At 55.0% G+C, this 21,316-nt stretch overlaps 1 protein-coding gene across 1 annotated transcript; it reads right to left on the reverse strand.

Annotated features, from left to right (window-relative positions):
- Window positions 1-376: 376 nt before the first annotated feature.
- On the reverse strand, window positions 377-20,790 carry M1AP (meiosis 1 associated protein). Its single transcript, XM_088660788.1, has 10 exons — window positions 20,748-20,790; window positions 10,423-10,720; window positions 8,867-9,052; window positions 7,863-8,055; window positions 5,119-5,295; window positions 3,808-3,964; window positions 1,921-2,062; window positions 1,496-1,699; window positions 1,019-1,162; window positions 377-855 (listed from the first exon to the last, which is right to left on the reverse strand). The coding sequence occupies exons 2-10, from the start codon at window positions 10,684-10,686 to the stop codon at window positions 724-726; spliced, it is 1,599 nt and encodes a 532-aa protein (XP_088516914.1). The 5' UTR covers window positions 10,687-10,720; window positions 20,748-20,790; the 3' UTR covers window positions 377-723.
- Window positions 20,791-21,316: the final 526 nt, after the last annotated feature.

Below are 21,316 nucleotides of genomic sequence, written 5' to 3' on the forward strand. Positions count from 1 at the left end.
CCTAAGGGCCTCTACAATGTGGGGCAACCTGCTTCAGAGCATTGGACTCCCCTTCAACTGGGGTGTCTGCCCCACTTCATTTTTTCTGGGTGGGGAGAGAGAGACGCCCCTTTCCCAGCCCCTGAAGTGCCTGAGAGTGATGAGCCCCCACCGCTTCCTTTCACTAGTCCCAGGCTGAACTCCCTCCCCCCAAAAGATGCCACTTGGGGGTGCAAAGGCGGAAGGGGCCCAGGGAGGGGCTGCAGCCTCCGCCTCCTGCACCGCTTCCTCCTCTGTGGCTTCCCAGCAGGTTCCCTCCTCTCTTCCCCACAGCTTGGGGGGGGGGAGTGCCCTGCTCTTGCGGGGGGGGGGAACAGAAGGGCACAACTCTAGGTTTGGCGCAACAAAGACAAAAGTTTATGGAAGGGGGGGTCTCCAGAAACCAGAAACTGGGGAGGGGGCTTCCAGCCAGACTCCCCTGCCCCCAAGAAGACCGAGATCCAGGCATTGCTGCAGAGGCTCCAGTTTTGCCACAAGAAGGGGAGGGACAACTCCAGATGCAAGTAATGCCTCCCCCCCCCTCAGGTGCTCAACAGGGTGCTTGCTGGGAGTTGTAGTTCAGGAGCATCTGCCGGGGTCTCAGTCTGTGGGGAGGAGGCTGCCCCTCAGCCATGGGGTGCCTGTGGGTTGGGCTCCTCTTCTTGTGGGTGCCTCCGTGGGGCGAAGGGAGCGGCCCCTGCGTTGTCACACAGCATCCAGGAACTCTTCATCCTCTCTGGAGAACAGGGAGAAGGCGGGCGGGCGGGGGGCAGGGGGCGCCAGGGGCAGGGGGGCCACCATGGCCCTGGCCTTGCCCAGGTGGGGGCGGCTGCCCTGCTGTGGGCAGAAGGAGGAGGTGGAAGAGGCAGTGTGACCCCCAGGCAAGGGCTGTGTCCCCCTTGCCGCTTCTGGGGGGCACCGGCTCCCTTTGCATCTCAAGTGGACCTCCCCCCCATCTTTGCAGTCCCACCTGTGGGGTTAGGGTGCTTGCCATACCTACCTGACGGGGCAGGTGCCGATCTGCCCTGCGCTCGGGCCGGGAGGCTGGTGGGCGCCCCAGGCTGCTCCTCAAGGCTCGGTACAGGGGGGCCCCCCCACTCAGGGGACTGTAGGCCGGCTCCAGCTCGAGGCTGTCCAGGATGTTCTGCAGGGAAGGAGCCAGCGGGAGAAGGTGGTTTCATCCTGGAATCGGTGAGCATCTCTGGCCGGTGGCACCCAGCCAGGCCCCTCCTGTCACCCCCACACCCAAGCCCCCTCCCAGCAAGGATGAGGTAGAAGCCCTATATCTCTGCACCCCCCAGGGCAGGAGGGTTGAAAGCAGGCAGAGCCTGAGGGTGGGACCAAGAGGGTGCAGCCCCCTGGGACCCTCTTCCGGGACCACCCCCCTTCCTAGTTTTCTCTCTGGTGGGCCAGTGCCTGCCTGGCGGGGTTGTTGGTGGGGTGCACTGCCTGGCTGCCTCCCCAAAAAACTACTTGCCTCCATTTGGCTGAGAGTGGCCTGGGGAGGCTCTGCTGGAAGGTGAGGGAAGCTGCAGGGCAGGAGGAGCTCCCGGCCCACGAGGGAGCAGAGCAGCAGCGAGGCGGCCCCTTCCGAGGGCAGGAGGACATGAAGGGGGCTCCAGCCAGGACCAGGCCCCCCTGGGAGGGTCTCATATTTGGCCAGCAGCAGCCAGTTTCGCTTCTGAAAGAGGAAATGACAGTCTCAGGCACCCCCCTCCCTGGGGGGGGGGGGCCACGTGTGTGGTTCTCCTTCCTCTTTCCCAGGGACCCTGTGCCAGGGAGAAGGGGGGTGCCCTCTCATGAAAGCAGGCACCGTCACATGACGGGGGGGGTGCTATGGCATGGAATCCCCCCACCCATAACTCAGTGCCTTGCAGCTCTGCACCCTCCACCCCAACTCACCCACAGACAGTGGCAGAGGGCCCGGAAGAGCTGCTGGTTGGCCTCCAGTTCATCCCAGTTCATCCGCCAGCAGCTTGTGGGCCGGATGACCAGAGGCAGCCCATAGAGCAGTGAGGTGCACAGCCCTTTGGCCTCCAGGGCCCTGCAAGAGACGGGGGGCAGGGTCTTGGTCAAGGGGGCGGAGCCTGCCTCTGGCTCCCAGGAAGCACTGGGGGCCCCTCAGGACTGGGAATGATTCTAGGGGCAAGTGACGCCCCAGTGGAGGAAGGTTGCTGCATCTGCAGCTTTTGAGTTTGCAGAAAAGGCAAAGTAAAGACAGCATTGAAGCTTATAAAGCAATGCTTGGCATGGAGAGAGTGGAGGAGGAAAGCTTTCCTCTCTTAAAACAACGGAACTCGTGGACATGGCAGAAAGCTGAACGTTGGAAGATAAAAGGAACTTCTTCCCGCAGAGCAGAGGTCAACTGTGGAACTGATTGCCACCAGCTTTGATGGCTTTCCAAGAGGATGAGACTAGTCCTAGGCCCACGGGTTCTGGTCTGCCTCCAGGGCCCCAAGCAGCCGTGCTTCTGATTCCCAGGGGCTGGAAGACCCAGGAGGGGAAAGCTGCCGCTGGATCCCTTTGGGGCGTCTGATGAGAACAGGATTCTGGGCTGGAGAAGCCACTGGCTGGACCCAGCAGGCTCTTATCACTCAGCAGTCTCACAAGAAGAATTGGGAGGGAGGGGATTCTCAGAGGGACCATTTCTGCAAAGCAATCGGCATTTCCTGGCAGGATGTCCTGGGCCAAAGGGGAACCTGCAGCAGTCTGGCTGTCAGCAGCTGTGAAGAAGGGGAAGCTGGGGCTGCTGTTTGTGTGCCTGGCAGCTCCCTTGGGGGTGGGGCTCTGTGCTGAGCTGCTGGGGGTGGAGTGGGGGGGGGCTGCTGCTGTCCCCAAGCAGAGAGCCTAGCTGGCCTCTGACCTGCCATGGCACTTTTGCAAGCAGTGAACATCTTGCCACCAACTGGGGTTACTTCCTTGCATCAGCAGACCAAAAACCAGGCCCCGTGATAGGCCTGTGACTTGCCCGGTGTGGCTCCAATGTCTTCCCTGCCCCCTTTGTCCACCTGCCCATGCCCGGTGGGGTGGGGTGGAGAGGGAGAGCTGTCAAGGTGCTCCTGCATCATGGCAAGCGGGGGGGGGGGGCTTCCTGGCCTGCCAGAGCCTCGCAATCTGTGGCTGCACCTCAAGACACAGTTTGTCCACACTGGTAGGGCCACTTGCTGAACTCCTGGCTCTGGGTGGGTGGGGGTCTCCTTCATTCAGTCAGGAACAGTGGAGGGGGAAGTCCTACCCAGCCTTGCTGGGCTTCCTCCAAGCAGCCATAAGTGAAGCCAGTGTGTGTGTGTGTGTGTGTGTGTGTGTGTGTGCTTGTCCTCCCCACCCACCTCAAGCGCCACTGAGCCAGGCAAGCCAGAGCAGGTTCAGGGGAAGGGAGCAGCCAGCCCAGAACAGGAAGCGCAGGGGGGGGGGGGGACAGTTGCAGAGAGAAGCACACTGGCTCCAGCACAGCAGCTGTCCTGCCCCCCACCCCATGGAGCTCCCCCCTCCGTGCTGCTTGTAGCCCAGAGAGTGAGGGGCCAAAGCCAGATTTCCTGAGTTTTAACAAGAGCCCCTTTTGGGGTTAAGAGTGCCTCTAAGCATGGACAGAGTGCTTCTCACTGCAGTCACACCCCTTGAACATGGGGCAGGGCTCCCAGGGCAGCTGATGTGGCCACAACACAATTTTCCCATTGGAATCTGGGAACTGGGGAAAGGGCTGAGGGACATGGCAGGCTGCCCCCTTCTCAAAGGGGCCCTTGGGGGCGCTCCCAGTCTCTCTCCCCCCCCCATTCAGATGGCAGATACCTGAGGATGCGGAGCTTGTGTGGCACCAGGCCTGGGCCAGCTGCCATCCAGAAGGGGCCATTGGAATCCTCCCGTTGTGCGGTGGGGCCATCTCTGCAGGCGGCAGTAAGCAGAGCGGGGCTGAGGAGCCTCTCCTGGGCATCACACTTCACGGACACTGCAAGGGCAGAAGGCAGCAGGGCTGAGGGGGCGCAGGGGGTGCTTCTGAGGGGACCCCTCCAGCTGCCAAGGACCCAGAGCCACTGCCAGCCCAAGTGGGCGGCACTGCCTGCCCAGGATGAAACTCTGGGCAGAGGGGGAGGGCTGTGCCAAGGACTGGAGAGATCAGGCTTGTGTCTTTGGGCAGAAGGTCCCTCTATCCCATGGGAAGCCCTTGGAGAGGCTGCCCTGCCTGCCCTTCACCTGCTGGTGCGGAGCAGGGGGGATTCCAACCCTGCAGCTCAGCCTGGGGCCCTGGGCACAGGCACCGCCAGGCCCCGTCCAAATTCAAGGCGCCACTCTTGGTATTTAATGCCCCCAAGGATTCCCCCCTCACACACAACAGCACCAACACTCTGGAACTCGGTGCCGATGGGAACGATGCTAGCGCTGTTGCTGCAGTACTTTGGACACCTGCTAATTTTTATTTATTTTTTTGCTTCAGTAAGCTTCCACGCATGTATATTTGATATGTATTCAAATACTGTATATGGTTTTATTTTTTCAAAACCATTGGGTTTATTTAAATTTTGATGTATATTTTTTTACATCCGCTTCCTTGTAACATTTCGTCGTATCAGTAATTTTAGTACGCGTGTGTATTTATTTGTGTAATATTTCATTTATGAGTGGCAAAGCAATTTACTATGCAATACAGTACTGAAATAGCAATAACAACTGCACACAGGGAAACAATTTAAAAAACCAAAACATTTGTAAATGTAAAGGGAGTTTAGAATACTGCGATAGAGAGGTAAGGAGGTTTTCTGAAAGCGGAGCATCTTTAGCAGTGGAGGCAAGAGAGGAGGGCACCCGTCTCTCCCACAACAGCAAGGAGTTCCAAAGGGTTGGTGCTGGGTGTGGTCTTGGCAGGCTCACAGAAGCATGGAATCGTAGAGTTTGGGGAAGTTGGTCCCTTCAAGGTCTGGGCCATGCATCCCCAAAGTGCAGCCCTCCAGATGTTTTGGCCTACAACTCCCATGATCCCTAGCTAACAGGACCAGTGGTCAGGGATGATGGGAATTGTAGTCCAAAGCATCTGGAGGGCCGAAGTTTGGGGATGCCTGGTCTGGGCGAAGCAGCAGCCCAGGAATCCCATTGGCTCACACTGACCTGGGCAGCTCTGGACCGCAGCAGGGTGGCTGAGCGCTCCAGTGGGCAGGAGGAGGTGGAGGTGCTCCTGGTCGGTGCTGCGGTCGTGGAACCAGCCCTTGAAGAAAGTCTCCAGGGCCACCACATCACTCTCCACAGTCTGGAGGTCAAGGACTGCGCCCAGGGTCACAGCGCTCTCTACAGGGAGAGGAAAGGAGCGCCATCTCCACATACCTGGGTATCCACCCCGACATTGGCTCAGCCTGGGCATCCCAACAAGTTCCTGCCCCCCCCCCCAGAACAAAGAGACGTCTCCCTTAGAGCAGCAGCAACCCCCTGGGGCTCCTGGAGGGTCAACGTGTCCTTTGAGTGCCCCAATCCCAGGCCTCAGGAGGGAAGGAGCTGCCAACTGGGCCAGCCCATTCTGCGCCACCCAACCGAGACCCATCCTCCAGGAGAGCCTCGTCCTCCTGGCATGAGCTGCTCGAGTTCTCTTCCAAGTCACCCCACTTGGGGGCTGCCGTCTCTGCCTCTTCTGGGAGCCAAAAGCTCTGTGCTGCCTGTCCTGAGCCTCATAGGAGGGTCACTCCAGCCCATGGATCACGTTGCTCGCCCTTTTCCGGACCAAATGTTGTCTCTTATTGCAGCTCTGCTCTATCTTTTCTGAGGGGGACAAGAGGAACTGCCCAGAATGGGCCAAGCACAGGTGCAAAACGTACGTGGTTCATTTATGAAGCACCTTGAAGTGGTTTCACACGGCAATAAGAACACATAAGACCACTGTGTAGCTAAAAACAATTTCAAGTCCAGCAGAGACCCTGCCTGGGACTCGCATCTCTGCTGGGGAGGCTCCTTAGAGGCGATCTCTGATGGCGATCTCTGGGACCAGGAGGCCCACCAGCCGCTGCTGCAGGAATACAAGGCCATGAGGGCCACAGAAATAGGCACCCAGCAGGGGCTGGGGTCTCTCCCCACAGGAAACCTATCCCTCTCTGGAACCAGAGCCCTAAGCTGGTGGCTGTGAGAAAGGAGAAGTGGGAATCCTGCTGGCCTGGTTAGCAACAGAGAAAGGACCAGTCACAGCTCAAGGAGGGTGGCTGGCTTAATCTGGGCTGAGCAGGGGGGATCAGGCCAGCAGGGGGTGGGGGTAGAAATCTGCGCCTGAGAAGGAGGCGGCTCAGGATTAAGAACGACAGATGCCACCATCTGTCCCTCCCCAGGCAGCCCCACGGAGGAGGCAGTGAGCACACAGCCCTCCAGTGCCCAGCTAGGGGGCAGGCAGCCGGCTTGCAAAGGGGAGAGCTGGCAGCCCAAGAGAGGGCAGAGCCAGGGTGGCCGTGCCCACTAGGTGGCAGCAGAAGGCCATGGCCATCCCCTCAGCCCTTTGCTAAAAATCCTCCTCCAAGTGGAGCCTGGCAGCTGAAGAGGCAACTGCAGCAAGGCGTTCCTGAGACCATGCATGATGATATTGACAGGTGGGGCCTCGGTTCTGATCCAGCAGAGCTCTGTTCCGGTCCCGTCAGGGAGCCACACTCCAGCTCCTCGAGAGACCCAGGAGGATCAAGGCTTCAAGAGACCTCCTAACGGGAGGGGAGGAAGCAGCCAGGCTGGGCCCCTTTCGCTGCTTTCCCTTCCGCATCTGGGGCGAGACTGAAAGCAAGAAATCCCCAGCAGTTGTTTCTCTGGCTTCCCCCAGAGAAGGGCTTCCGTCAGCTGGCCTAGCCAAAGGGTGACTTTTGTCTCTCCACATCAAGCCAAGTCGCCTCTGCTGGGGGCTGTCGTGACCCATGCATGGCCCTCTCAGGATTTCTTTGCAACTGGCAGTGTGACGGCTGCACAAAGGGTAGAGAGAGCTGCCCTGGCTCTTAACCTCCCGAGGCTCCTGCCGGCTCCGTTTCAGGCGCTGCTGGTGCCAACCCACAGCTGTGCGCCAGAGTTTCCTGCCTCGTCCTCCTGCCTTTCCCCCCAAGATCTGATTTGCGGTGATTTCCCCCCACTTAAAATTCAGCTCCAGTGCCAGCCAGCCCAGAGGGGGCAGGCCAAGTGCCGCAGAGGCTTTCCTGGGCTCTCGCGCCTTTAATTAGAGGTTTCCCCCTTTGGGCCGAGCGGCTTCCTCCGCCTCTAAGTGCTTCCTCCTCAGCCGAGCTGGGGATGAGGCATGAATTATTCACTGAGCACCAAGATCTGCGACTGGATCTCCCGACTCTCTAAATCTCAGCAAAGAGCAGCCCTGGATGCCCCAGGAAACTCGTCTGCCCTGAGTGTCACCCTTTTAGGTGACCCTCAAGCACAATTACCTAAGTTCCTCCTAATCCAGCCAGATTCAGCTGGTTCCTCTCCAGCTGCTCTCTGCTAAAACTGAGCAGCCCGGGAGGTCCCAGCGCAGATCTCTGGCAAGCCTCTTCTGTCAATTTCTCCTCCCCGCCTGGTCGGGGTGGGCTTCAATTAGTGGCATCCTTTCATTGTCTTTCTTTCATTTTAATGTGCTGTAAAAGCAAGAAAAGAAAATGGAGAAAAGGAATTAACGCCACCTTTCCCATTGCCCCGCAGGGAAGAGAAACTGACTTCCTGTGCACTTAGGGGGCACTTTGCCAGCCATTCTCCAGTAGTCAGAGACGGAAGCCATGAGCTCCTAGTTCCCTTTCATGAATGGCGCTTGCTCTTAAGCAGACACCAGAGGAGCATCTTGGCAAGGGACATTGTGGAGTGATAAAGGGGTTGCTTGGAAGCGTCATTTGAAATGCCACAGGTTGGGGGGCACTTACCCCCACCGCTGCTGCTGCTGCTGGGGGTGGCTCCCTCTCCGTCCTCAGCCGCAGCCTCAGGCGCCTCCTGTAGCCCCATTCGGGAGACCTCCACCACCTGCAGCTGGCGGAGGCTGGCCAGGTCGATGCCCTGCAGCCCAGCCTCCAGCTGCTTGGCCACCTTTGCGCTGGGCTGGCCAGTCAGGATGGTCATCTGGAAGAGAAGCCACATGGCTGCCGGAGACTCAGAGGAGAGCCCTAGAGGGATTGGGGGGGGGGGGCGCTTCAGATCCCTGCTCAGCCAGGAACCTCACTGGGTGACCTTGGTCCAGTTCAATGCACCTCACCAGGATCTTGAGTGGATAAATTTGGGGAGGGATAGATGGACATGTGACCTGAGCTTCTTGAAGCATCAGATGGCAGTGTCACCAACCATCTGCCCAGGCTTTCTAGTGCCCCTCTGTCATGAACATCCCTGGCAGTAATGGGACACACTCAGAGGGAATCTGCCACCCCCCAGATTCTGGCCCCAGTCATGCTGGAGTCTGTGCAAGGAATCCACTTGCTCTTTCCATGCAAACTGGTGCTTTGCAGAGCTCTGCGTATTGCTTGCAGGATGGCAGAGGTGGCTTTGCAAGGCCGCCTCGTCTTGCTGGAGGCTGCAGAAGAGGCAGGCAAAGAGGGGGCAACTCAGGAATTTATTATTATTATTATTATTATTATTATTATTATTATTATTATTATTATTATTATTTTATGTGCCTCAGTGCCAGCTTCTGCTTGGGGAAAGACATTTGGGCAGAAATCTCATAGGATCGTCTAGTCTAACCCCCTGCAGTGGAAGACGCCCCAACCTGGCTGGAGGAGGAAGGTTATGGGGGAGATGGAAGTGGAGAGAAACAGTGACCCTCCTCCCTCCGTTTCCTATTCCGGCAAGATGAGACAGCTAATTGGGTAGTTGCAGCAGTCAAAGCGGCCCCCTCCCTCTGGCCTCCCCGCCCCCCCCCCGTCTGCCCTCCTCTTACCTCCAGGGAGGAGCTGCTCAGGGAGGCCCCAGCCATGCCTTGCCCTGTGTACTGCTTGAACTGTTGGAGCCCATCTTGCACGGCCTGGACTATGGCGTCCTCCTTGCGGTGGAAGACCCCCTCGGAGGGCAAGGCACGCAACTCCGCCAGGCAGCTCTGGAGCCGAGAGAAGCTCCCTCTCACCGGCTGCAATGACAGTGGGTAGATGTGCCTTGGTGAGGGCCCAATGCCTCCCCTGTGAGGGGTGCTCAGCCCCTGGGGCAGGGGGGAGGCAAACAGCACCTTCTCGTCTCCTTTCCCAGAAGGGAGACCTTGCCCTGGCCATGCACTCTGCCTACAGCCTCTGCCGGCTCCCCTGGTCTCTGAGATGGGCATGAAGTGGGACACACTGGGCATTGGAAAGCCCCCCCCCCCTCCCCAAGATGCAGCTGGGGCCGGCCTGGGCGCGATGGCCGGGGGCCAAGGTAGAGAGACAGCCAGGGTGCTGAGCGCAGTTCCACTGCCAGTTAGCCTGAGTTAATGAGCCCCTCTGTGGGCAGGAGACACCCAAGTCTAGACATGCTTGGCCAGGAATGAGCTGCAGCCCAGCCCAGCCGAGGCACTCTGGGAGTCTGCTGCAGGAGCCATGCAAGGAGACAGCGGCACCAAGACAGCCTTGTCTGCTCGGGATGAAGGTGGCCAGGTTCTCTGAGGCTCAGCTCCTCCAGAGAAACGAGGGGTCCTCTTTGTTTTGGGGACAGCTGAAGAGTTTTCTGGTCTGTAGCAAGAGCAGCCTAAGGCCCTCCTGCACTCCTTAAGGCCCTCAGAAGCGCCTGGCTGCTGGACCAGGTGCAAGGAGGCTGACCTTGTGCCTTGTTCTCACTGGGTGCCAACTGGCCGACCAGAGGAAGCCCCCAAGCAGGACATGAGCGCAACAGCAGGGCTCTCCCCACAGGGCATTTGGAAGCATCCAAGCCCACGGATAGCCTTATGCACCATGCATTTGTCTAATCCACTTTTAAAGCCTCCTGTGGGAGGGAGTTCCATATGCTTCTTTCTCTGTCCTGAACCTTCCACCATTCAGCACCACTGGATGAGCCATTATGAGAGAGGAAGAGAAAGCTTCTCACATTCTCCAGGCCGTGCAGCATTTCACACACTTCTATCTTGTCACTTTTTACGCACCTTTTCTGTAACCTAAACTCCGCCCCCCCCCAGCGCTTCCAGCGCTCCTTCTTGGGGAGTCCCTCCATTCCCTGGATCGCTTTGACTGCCCCTTCCTGGACCTTTTCCAGCTCTGCAGCACCATTTCTGAAGGGAGCTTCTTCCAAGCTGTCCCTGCTTCCCAGCAATGCTGCTGCCTGAAGCTGCTCTATGTTACGCCTCCGGAAAACACAAAAGAGCCCTCCGTGGCACAAGGCCCCTTGAAAGTGGGCGTTTGGAGCCCTTTAACTGGGAGGGCAAGCCAAGGAGCAAGAGGAAGACTCTGCATGGACAGACCAGCAAAGAGATGCTCCCCTTCAGAGAGAGGCCTCCCCCCCCTGCCCACTGTGCCCCCCCCAGCAGCACTCACTCACCACAAAGGGCAGAAGGCACTCCTGCTGGCTCTGGACCACATAGAGGCTGAGCAGAGGGATGCGGGGAGGCCCCGCCAGACTGCAGGCCAGAGAGAAGACGTTTTCCAGGGCATCGCAGAGCTTGTGGCAGGTGTGGGCCCAGTGAGAGGGGTGGGCCTCCACGACCAGGATGTGAGGGGGCTGCCAGGAGTGAGAGGGGGCCCCAGCCCCAGCCATGCCTTTGCCAGCACCATCTCGGCTGCCTCCTCGCAGTCCAGAACTCATGGTGGTCCAAGGGAAACAGAGCTTGGGGCTGCCTCTGAAGAGGGGAGAGCTAGAATGAATGGGCTTTCCTCACCCACCAGCACCATCATCCCCACCCCCCCCCCCCGGGAAAAGACCACCCATCACCAACAAATAGGTGGTGGAGAGGGCAGCAGATGCAAAGCGGCCCATTGCAGCCCATGCCCACCCCTCCTTGCCTCCCTCAAGCTCCCAGGCCGCCTTCCTGTGCCCACCCCAACTCTGGGTCTGGAGACAGGCTAGCTGCTGGGGGACAAAGATGACAGTGCCCCAAAAAAGGGGGGGTGACTTCCTTGTTCAGGGACAGAGGGCAGCCCACCCTCCTCCTGCTAGGGAGGCAAGGCCCACAGGGTGACTCCTGGGGAATGTGGGGCATCCCTGTCACATCCCAAGGCCCTCCATGCTGCTGCCGCAGCCGCATCCTGACACCGCAGGCCTAGCCCCCTGGTTGGCAGCAGGAGTCAAGGTGTGTCGAGGTGGAGAGCAGCCAGCTGTCGGTTCTGCTTCCTCTTTGTCTTCAGAGAGTCTTAGTCTAGCCAGCCAGTTTCTCACCAGCTTGACAGAGATCTCTGGGAGGCGTCAGGGGTGGGTGGGGGGCATGAGGCTCAATAGCACTGAACACACCTTCCTTGCCCCATGCTGCCCCTCAAGTTCTCTTCTTAAGGCTTATTTACTCTCCTCAATACTGATGCATTGGCCAATAACAAAGGCTTTCTGCCATTTACAGTAAAAAAGAAAAGACTACCAAATAATAAAACAGAAATGTGAAATCTAAAAGCAAACTAACCCCAAGCCAGCCAGAGAGAGCAATATCAGGATGTGGGATCTCATGAGGCTAAAGAGAATGACATGTCTGAGGAAATGAAAACGCCTTAGCTGGTGCAGAAAAAGGCTACAGCCAGCGTGGGCCTCAGGAGAGCCTCGCTGGGGGGACGGGACACAAAACTGAAGAGAGTCTCGCTCAAGGAACCTTCTCCTTCCCCTGCATCCAGAAAAGGGCCTTGAAGATGACCCTTCAGCTGCCCCGGCCCCACGCCTTTGGGGGCCTTAAAGCTTGACGGCCAAAGGTCAGGAATGTTTTGATGGTGTTTCCTGCTTGGCAGGGGTTGGACTGGATGGCCCTTGTGGTCTCTTCCAACTCTAGGATTCTATTAAAGAGTAATAGCAGCACGTTGAGTCGGGCCCAACAATGGGATTTCCCCCATTAACAGGGTTGCAAACAATTTTGTTAGGGTTGCATACAGATTGTTTATTTCGGGGGAAAAACTAGCCCTGAATTGAGTGCTAAAGTTCCACTACATTTCACTACATTTCCAAAAGTGGTCTTTATGCCCTGTGAAAGATCACTAAAATGCAAAAATTAACCGGCAAGGACACCTGCAGGCAGCATGGTGTGACCCTGCTGGCCAAATCCTGTCAGCCAGACGCTGCTGCTGGCCTGTTTTGGACCAGCTGGAGTTTCCTGACCATGTTCAAAGACAGGCCCACCCAAGACCCACAGGAGAACATCCACCACTCCTTGGCATTAACACCAGCGGCAGGAGGGCAATTTCCCCCAGGGCAAGTGCAGGCGGTGGGGACCACTCTGTCCAGGGCGGATTAAACTGGAAGAGCCCCAGGGCAGGGCAGCAGAAGCAGAGCAGATCTGCCTCACAGGGACGGGGGGGGGGGGGGGGAGAGCGGCATTCTTGGCAGGGAATCTAGATTAGGCTCATTCTAAGTGGCTTCATTAGAGAAGGGCTGGCGGCCAGAGGGACAGGCTGCCCCAGCAGACACCCCCCCCCCAGCCCAGTGGCTGGCTACAGTCTGGGACTTGCCCTTCAATTATATATCCTTCATTCCATCTAGAAAGCTATGGGGGGGGGTGGAGGATGCTACATCATCCCAAAAGGAAGACTCTTATTACTTTGGTCAAATGAGATCACAGGCGATAAAGATATCTCTTCCTCCAACGCAGCAACAGGTGGGCTGAGCGGCTTTGGAGCTGGATTGAGAGTGGAGCCTGAAAGTCACCAACTCCCCCCCCCCCCAATAAGCAGCACCCCCACCCCAGAGAGGTGCCTCAAGGACCGGGTGACAGCTGCACAAATGGAAGGATCCACCGGAACCCTCACTAGGAGAGCAGCAGCCTTAGAGAGAAAGTGGAGTGTCAGAGGCACAAGAGGGGAGCAGGAGGGAGGGAGGGGGGAGGGGATCCAGTCACCACCTGCTCAGCGCACCTGGCGCTGAGCTGACAGGTGAACCAATGAGCATGAAGAAGGGCAGAACGGCCAGACCAGGACTCCAGGGCACAGGTGGGGGCAGGGAGGGGGCAGCGTGGCAGCAGGGTGGAGCTCCAGACCTGGACCTGAGCACTTCACTTTCTGGCTGGCTGGGCAAGGCTGAGTTGGAACCATGGAAGCAGCTGCTCCTGGGATGCAAGGGAGCAAAGGTGGGGAGAAAAACAAGTGGCTAGCACTAGAAATGTGCTAGGAGGGTACAGTAATAATATAACATTCTCACAATACTAGGGTGGTAGTCAACAAAGTTTTACTCAAAGTAGACCCACTGAAATTAATGAATGTGGCTAAGGTAGGTCTGCTCTGAGCAAAACTTAGATGAGCAATCTCCATCATGTTTTAGTTCTGGAGAATGCAGAAGGGCCTCGAGAAGCTGCAGCTTTTTGCTCTGGCTGAAGAAGCAAAGTGCATCAGGCCAGGAAGACCGCAAGGAGGGAAAGAGGTGGTCAGGGAACACCTAGCTATTTTGAATTAATTCATATCTCCAGGGCCTGATGAGCTGCACACAAGGGTGCGAAAGGAGCTTGCTGGTGTCATATCAGAGCCTCTGTCTATAATCTTCGGGAATTGTTGGAGAACAGGTGAGGTTCCTTCAGACTGGAGTCTGGCAAATGGGGGTCGGACTTGATGACCCTTGGGGTCTCTTCCAACTCTAAAACTCTCTGATTGTTTGTTTATATGGTGCCATCAGTATGAATGACACTTGACAGTGTACAGGTCCCTGTCCCAAGGCACTTATTATTTAAAACTTGACAGAGGGGAGAAAGCAGGAAGGAGAGGCACAGGGTTTCAGTTATACCTGTTTAGGATTAGCTACAGGGCCTGGGGGGACGCGTGTGGCGCTGTGGTGTAAACCACTGAACCTTGGGCTTGCTGATTGGAAGGTTGGCGGTTTGAATCCCCATGACGGGGTGAGCTTTTGTTGCTCGGTCCCTGCTCCTGCCAACCTAGTGGTCCTCCTCATCCTGGAGAGTAGTGACTAGTGGGGTGCCACAGGGTTCTGTCTTGGGCCCAGTCTTATTCAACATCTTTATCAATGACTTGGATGATGGGCTTGAGGGCATCCTGAGCAAGTTTGCAGACGACACCAATTTGGGACGGGTGGCTAAGGATCACACTTCAAAATGACCTTAACAGATTAGACAACTGGGCCAAAGCAAACAAGATGAATTTCAACAAGGAGAAATGTAAGGTATTACACTTGGGCAAAAAAAATGAAAGGCACAAATACAGGATGGGTGACACCTGGCTTGAGAGCAGTACATGTGAAAAGGATCTAGGAGTCTTGGTAGACCACAAACTTGACATGAGTCAGCAGTGTGATGCAGCAGCTCAAAAAGCCAATGCAATTCTGGGCTGCATCAATAGGAGTATAGCATCTAGATCAAGGGAAGTAATAGTACCACTGTATTCTGCTCTGGTCAGACCTCACCTGGAGTACTGTGTCCAGTTCTGGGCACCACAGTTCAAGAAGGATACTGATAAGCTGGAACGTGTCCAGAAGAGGGCAACCAAAATGGTCAAAGGCCTGGAAACAATGCCTTATGAGGAACGGCTTAGGGAGCTGGGCATGTTTAGCCTGGAGAAGAGAAGGTTAAGGGGCGATATGATAGCCATGTTCAAATATATGGAAGGATGTCATATGGAGGAGGGAGAAAGATTGTTTTCTGTTGCTCCAGAGAAGCGGACCTGGAGCAATGGATTCAAACTTCAAGAAAGAAGATTCCACCTAAACATTAGGAAGAACTTCCTGACAGTAAGAGCTGTTCGGCAGTGGAATTTGCTACCAAGGAGTGTGGTGGCGTCTCCTTCTTTGGAGGTCTTTAAGCAGAGGCTTGACAGCCATCTGTCAAGAATGCTTTGATGGTGTTTCCTGCTTGGCAGGGGGTTGGACTGGATGGCCCTTGTGGTCTCTTCCAACTCTATGATTCTATGAAAGCATGTCAAAGTGCAAGTAGATAAATAGGGAAGGTAAACAGCATTTCCGTGCGCTGCTTTGGTTTCGCTAGAAGCGGCTTAGTCATGCTGGCCACATGACCCAGAAAAACTGTCTGTGGACAAATGTTGGCTCCCTCGGCTAGTAAAGCGAGATGAGCGCTGCAACCCCAGAGTCGTTCGCGACTGGACTTAACTAACTGTCAGGGGTCCTTTACCTTTTTACAGGGCCTGGGAGGTAGGGGAAAGGAGTTAGTTAGATGTTAGGAAATGGGCCTCATACCCTGTTAGTGAGCTTCGCAGGGCCATCCAACTGGCCACTGTTGGGGACCAAACCCTTGACACAGCCTGGCAAGGCCCATGTTCCCAACAACCACGCAAGTTCAGAGTGTCTGGCAGTGGGACTGGGTGCCCCTTCCATTTCTCCCATTCTGTGGAAGGCCTAGTCAGAACTCAGGGAAGCACTGTCTAATTTTCCTTCTTGCGGGTTATTTAACAGGCCCCAATTCTGGAGTTAGCCCAAGAGAAGGTTAATAAAAAGCTGTCTGAACATATTCCGGATGTGCCTTTACAAGCTGGTAGGTGCAACTCTTTTATCTCACCATCAAAGGCAGAGCAAAAGCCAGCAGATTAAGATAATAGTTCAACAGACTGAAGATGTGCCCAGTTTCACGGGAGGGGACTGGCGCTAGATGGATCGCCCAGCCCAAGATTTGAGGGTGGTGCTCCCCACCAACTGCAGTTCTGTGGCCTCTGCTGCCAAGCAGGAGCCCAGGACGTGGCCACAACCGCAGCAGGTAAGAAAACAAGCCACAGCCAAGTTGTGCAAGCCCCCTGCCCCCAGGAGGTCACCTTGGGAGGCCCAAGCCGCTTGCCATGGCTGATGGGACTTGCACTGTACTTTCGCTCTCTGCCTTCATTCTTCTTCCTTCCAGTTTGTTCCTCTTTGTATTTATATACCACTTTTCCTCCCAAGAGCTCAAGGTCACATGCATGACTCTCCCCCAGGGGACACGATCCTCACAACAACCCTGAGAGATGGGGCAAGTCTAAGAAACAGTAACTGCCCCAAGGCTCATAGCTTAGTGGGCATTTGCACCCTGTCTCCCGGCTCCTAGTCCCCCACTCTACCCCACACGGACGGTTTCTGATGTAACGTGCCCCGGGTGCGAAGCGGAAGGCCTGCTGGCAAGTCCCTTTCCATCTGCCTCTTTGTAGATGGAACCTCCAGCTGCAAGAGGAGTCTAGCCAGCCAGGAGAGAGGGGCCTTGTTCACAGGAAAAGGGGGCTTCTCACGCGATGCCAGTGGCGGGGGGGGGATTCCCTCCAACCTGCCTTCCCCACGGGCTCAGAAGTTCCCCATCATCCTACCTGGTTACAGGTAGGTAGCCGTGTTGGTCTGGATCGAAGTAAAATAAAAAAATTCCTTCAGTAGCACCTTAAAGACCAACTAAGTTTTTATTTTGGTATGAGCTTTCGTGTGCATGCACACTTCTTCAGATACAGTGAAATGGAAGTTTCCAGGCACTTATGTAGAGAAGGGGTGGGGAGGGGTGGGGATGGGGAGGGGGGATCACTCAGAAGGGTGGTGGAAATGGGTGATTGACTGACTGATAGCTGTTGATGACCGCAAACGACTGCAAATGGTTTTGCATGAAAAAGCAAGGGTTGAGATGGCTGAAGATCGCTTATCATGTATAATGAGATAAGAACCCGATATCTCTGTTCAAACCAGGTCCCTCCATGGTTTTGAGCTTGGTGATAAGTTGCAATTCAGCAACTTCTCTTTCCAGTCTATTTCTGAAATTCTTTTGTAGTAAGACAGCTACTTTGAGATCTTGTATAGAATGTCCTGGGAGATTGAAGTGTTCTCCTACTGGTTTTTCTGTCTTCTGGTTCCTGATGTCAGATTTATGTCCATTTATCCTTTGGCGTAGGGTTTGGCCTGTTTGTCCAATATAGAGAGCTGAAGGGCACTGTTGGCATTTGATGGCATACACAATGTTAGAGGATGAGCAATTAAATAGTCCTGAGATGGTATGTTGGATGTTGTTGGGGCCAGTAATGGTGTTGTCTGGGTGTATGTGGCAGCAAAGTTGGCATCTGGGTTTATTGCAGGCTCTGGTACCAGTGTCCATGTTAAGTCTGGTGGTTGTGTTATTGTGGGTGAGGAGTTGTTTAAGATTGGGTGGCTGTCTGTAGGCAATGAAAGGTCTTCCTCCCAGAGCTTGAGAAAGGGAGCGGTCATTGTCCAGGAGAGGCTGTAGATCTCTGATGATGCGTTGTACTGTTTTAGCTTGGGAGCTGTATGTGATGACTAGTGGTGTTCTGTTATTTTCTTTTTTGGGTCTGTCTTGCAGCAGGTTCTCTCTAGGTATCTGTCTGGCTCTGTTGATCTGTTGTTTAACTTCATCAGGTGGATATTTTAGTTCTAAAAAGGTTTGCTGTAGATCTCTTAGGTGAGATTCTCTGTCTGTAGAGTTGGAACAGATGCGGTTGTAACGTAAGGCCTGGCTGTATACGATGGATTGTTTGGTATGTTTGGGATGGTAGCTAGAAGCATGTAGATATGTTTGTCGGTCAGTTGGTTTTCTGTATAAGGTGGTGTCTATACGTCCATCCTGTATTTTTATAGTAGTGTCCAAAAAATGTATTTCTTGCATAGATTGGTTCATTGTTAGGTTGATGGTGGGGTGAAAGTCATTGAATGTCTGGTGGAAGGTTTCCAGGGTCTGTTGTCCATGTGTCCAGATAATAAAAATATCGTCAATGTATCGCAGGTACAGGAGAGGTTTGAGTGGGTAGGAGTTAAGGAAACGTTGTTCTAAATCTGCCATGAAGATGTTGGCATACTGTGGGGCCATGCGGGTGCCCATGGCTGTGCCGCTGATCTGGAGGAACAGGTCATCACCAAATTTGAAGTGGTTGTGGGTAAGGACAAAGTGGCAGAGTTTGGTAGCAAAGTCCGCTGTGGTTTTATCTGAAATGGTGTTCCTTATGGCTTGTAAACCATCATTGTGTGGGATGTTGGTATATAGAGATTCCACATCCATAGTGGCTAGTATAGTATTGTTAGGAAGATTGTTCAAATATTGTATTTTCCTCAGAAAATCTGTGGTGTCACGTACGTAGCTGGGAGCACTGATAGCATATGGTTTCAGAACAGAGTCCATATAGCCGGAAACACCCACTGTAATGGTGCCAATACCTGAGATGATGGGGCGTCCTGGGTTTCCTGGTTTGTGTATTTTGGGTAGAAGATAGAAAGTTCCTGGCCGAGGTTCCGCTGGTGTGTTTGTGAGGATCTGTTCTTGGATGTGCAAAATAAAAACTTTCACCCCACCATCCAAGGGCGTACCCACCATGCGGCAAGTTAGGGCAGCTGCCCTACTCTAGAAGCAGGGCTGGTGGGCAGAGGCGGAGCACAGCCCGGCGGAGCGCGAGTTCGCCATTCCCGCCGCGCCGCGCCGCACCCTCCCTCCAGCTCCCCGGCGCGCCCTCAGGCAAGGCCAAGCGCGGCGGGGAACCAGGGAGCGGGGAACCCACGCTCCTCCTCGCACAGCCTACAGCGTCAGGAGCGCTGCCAAAAGGCTTCCTCCCTGCAACAAGGCGCTGCGGATTTGAGTTCTGCTCTCAGAGCCCGCGCCTCCTTTGCAGCAACGCGGTGAGAGGGCTTCTCCCATCCCACCCACTTCCTTCTCCCCACCCCCCACAAATACGGTACTGGGCACCCGCCCCCCTCTCGAAAGCTGCTCGATCATTGCCTGTGCCTGCCTGCAGTGCCTTCATTTCAAGCGGGCTCAGGGTTTGCAAGGCGACGGTTGTGTGCACAGCGCGCACGGATTCGGAATCGGCCTCGATGAACGCGGCGGGGCTGACTCAACAGATGCACTGCAGGGATGCGCAGGTTCTCCAGCGAGACTGGCGGGATTTCCACCGCCCCCTCCATTATCTCTACGCAGACCTTTTCCTGCCTCCTTCCCCCAAAGCCCCGTATTTCCTTTCCTCCCGGTAGACATCCCCGCTTTTTGCAACGCGGTTGTCAGACCCAAAGCAAAATAATTAAGACGCCGTCGGCAGAACCGCGGCTATCTTTTTGTGAGACATCAATTAGGGATAAAGGGGCAGGTTTGTTCCAAGGGATGCTGCGGTGCGACAATACTTCGATACGTGTCTTGTTACGTAGTAAGAGGTAACCCGTTTGCGATCAGGCTGGCCGCCACACAACCTCCCGCAGCCCATATAATCCTAGCAGAGACCGTTTTCCCAACGGAGTTGCTATATACAGTATATATATGCTGTGCTCTGTCTTTACTCGTCTTGCATTAACATATGTCCTTCTCTACCACACACATCTATTGCAATCCGCAAACCTTAAGCCACCAGCAGATACGCTCATCAAATGTTCTATTTTAAGAACATTTTAAAAGCATCTGTTCCCGCCCACTTTGTTCGCTGTTCCCGCCCACTTTGTGGCCCCTCCCCTTCCGTGCCTTGGCCCCTCCCCTTGCCCCCCCTAGTTTTGATCCTGGGTACGCCCATGCCACCATCAACCTAACAATGAACCAATCTATGCAAGAAATACATTTTTTGGACACTACTATAAAAATACAGGATGGACGTATAGACACCACCTTATACAGAAAACCAACTGACCGACAAACATATCTACATGCTTCTAGCTACCATCCCAAACATACCAAACAATCCATCGTATACAGCCAGGCCTTACGTTACAACCGCATCTGTTCCAACTCTACAGACAGAGAATCTCACCTAAGAGATCTACAGCAAACCTTTTTAGAACTAAAATATCCACCTGATGAAGTTAAACAACAGATCAACAGAGCCAGACAGATACCTAGAGAGAACCTGCTGCAAGACAGACCCAAAAAAGAAAATAACAGAACACCACTAGTCATCACATACAGCTCCCAAGCTAAAACAGTACAACGCATCATCAGAGATCTACAGCCTCTCCTGGACAATGACCGCTCCCTTTCTCAAGCTCTGGGAGGAAGACCTTTCATTGCCTACAGACAGCCACCCAATCTTAAACAACTCCTCACCCACAATAACACAACCACCAGACTTAACATGGACACTGGTACCAGAGCCTGCAATAAACCCAGATGCCAACTTTGCTGCCACATACACCCAGACAACACCATTACTGGCCCCAACAACATCCAACATACCATCTCAGGACTATTTAATTGCTCATCCTCTAACATTGTGTATGCCATCAAATGCCAACAGTGCCCTTCAGCTCTCTATATTGGACAAACAGGCCAAACCCTACGCCAAAGGATAAATGGACATAAATCTGACATCAGGAACCAGAAGACAGAAAAACCAGTAGGAGAACACTTCAATCTCCCAGGACATTCTATACAAGATCTCAAAGTAGCTGTCTTACTACAAAAGAATTTCAGAAATAGACTGGAAAGAGAAGTTGCTGAATTGCAACTTATCACCAAGCTCAAAACCATGGAGGGACCTGGTTTGAACAGAGATATCGGGTTCTTATCTCATTATACATGATAAGCGATCTTCAGCCATCTCAACCCTTGCTTTTTCATGCAAAACCATTTGCAGTCGTTTGCGGTCATCAACAGCTATCAGTCAGTCAATCACCCATTTCCACCACCCTTCTGAGTGATCCCCCCTCCCCATCCCCACCCCTCCCCACCCCTTCTCTACATAAGTGCCTGGAAACTTCCATTTCACTGTATCTGAAGAAGTGTGCATGCACACGAAAGCTCATACCAAAATAAAAACTTAGTTGGTCTTTAAGGTGCTACTGAAGGAATTTTTTTATCATCCTACCTGTTACACGAAGGAAAGGCCTCTCAGCCCAAGGCAGACCTGGAATGGAGACAAGAGAGGAGAAAGCAAGTCAGAGGCAGGCAGGCAAAGGCCCCCAAGGCAGTCCCAGCCCAGGCAAAGGGGGCTCCTGAGTGCCCCCTGCCCCCCAAGTCATTCAGCCCCACCAGACCTTCAGGAGGTGGTGCCTGGGATGGGGGGTGGGTGGGTGGGGTGACCAGACCAGGCCAGGGGCTTCCCCAGAGGAGGGAAGGACCCCCCCCCAGCCAGCCACTTTCTCCCCCCTCAGGTGCCAGGGGGCTGGCGTGGCCTTCACTGCTTGAGGGCGGGGGCCAGGCCACCGTGGCTACTGGGGGGGGCAGACATCGGGGGGGGGGGAAGCGGCTTCTCCCTGCTCTGCCCCAAGACAAGGCCCAGCCACCCTCAGCCCCTCCACCCCCAGCCCAGATTCCCCCATTGGGGATACCCAGACGAGGCAGGAGACCTGGTCGGGGAGTTGTGGCTCCGCCTGCAAAATGGCCCCCCAGCTCCCTCCCTTCAGGGCGGGGCCTTGTCCTCTTGGCTCAGCTGGG

The sequence above is a fragment of the Zootoca vivipara genome, chromosome Z1 (assembly GCF_965207765.1).
Source record: "Zootoca vivipara chromosome Z1, rZooViv2.hap1.1, whole genome shotgun sequence".
Lineage (NCBI taxonomy): Eukaryota > Metazoa > Chordata > Lepidosauria > Squamata > Lacertidae > Zootoca > Zootoca vivipara.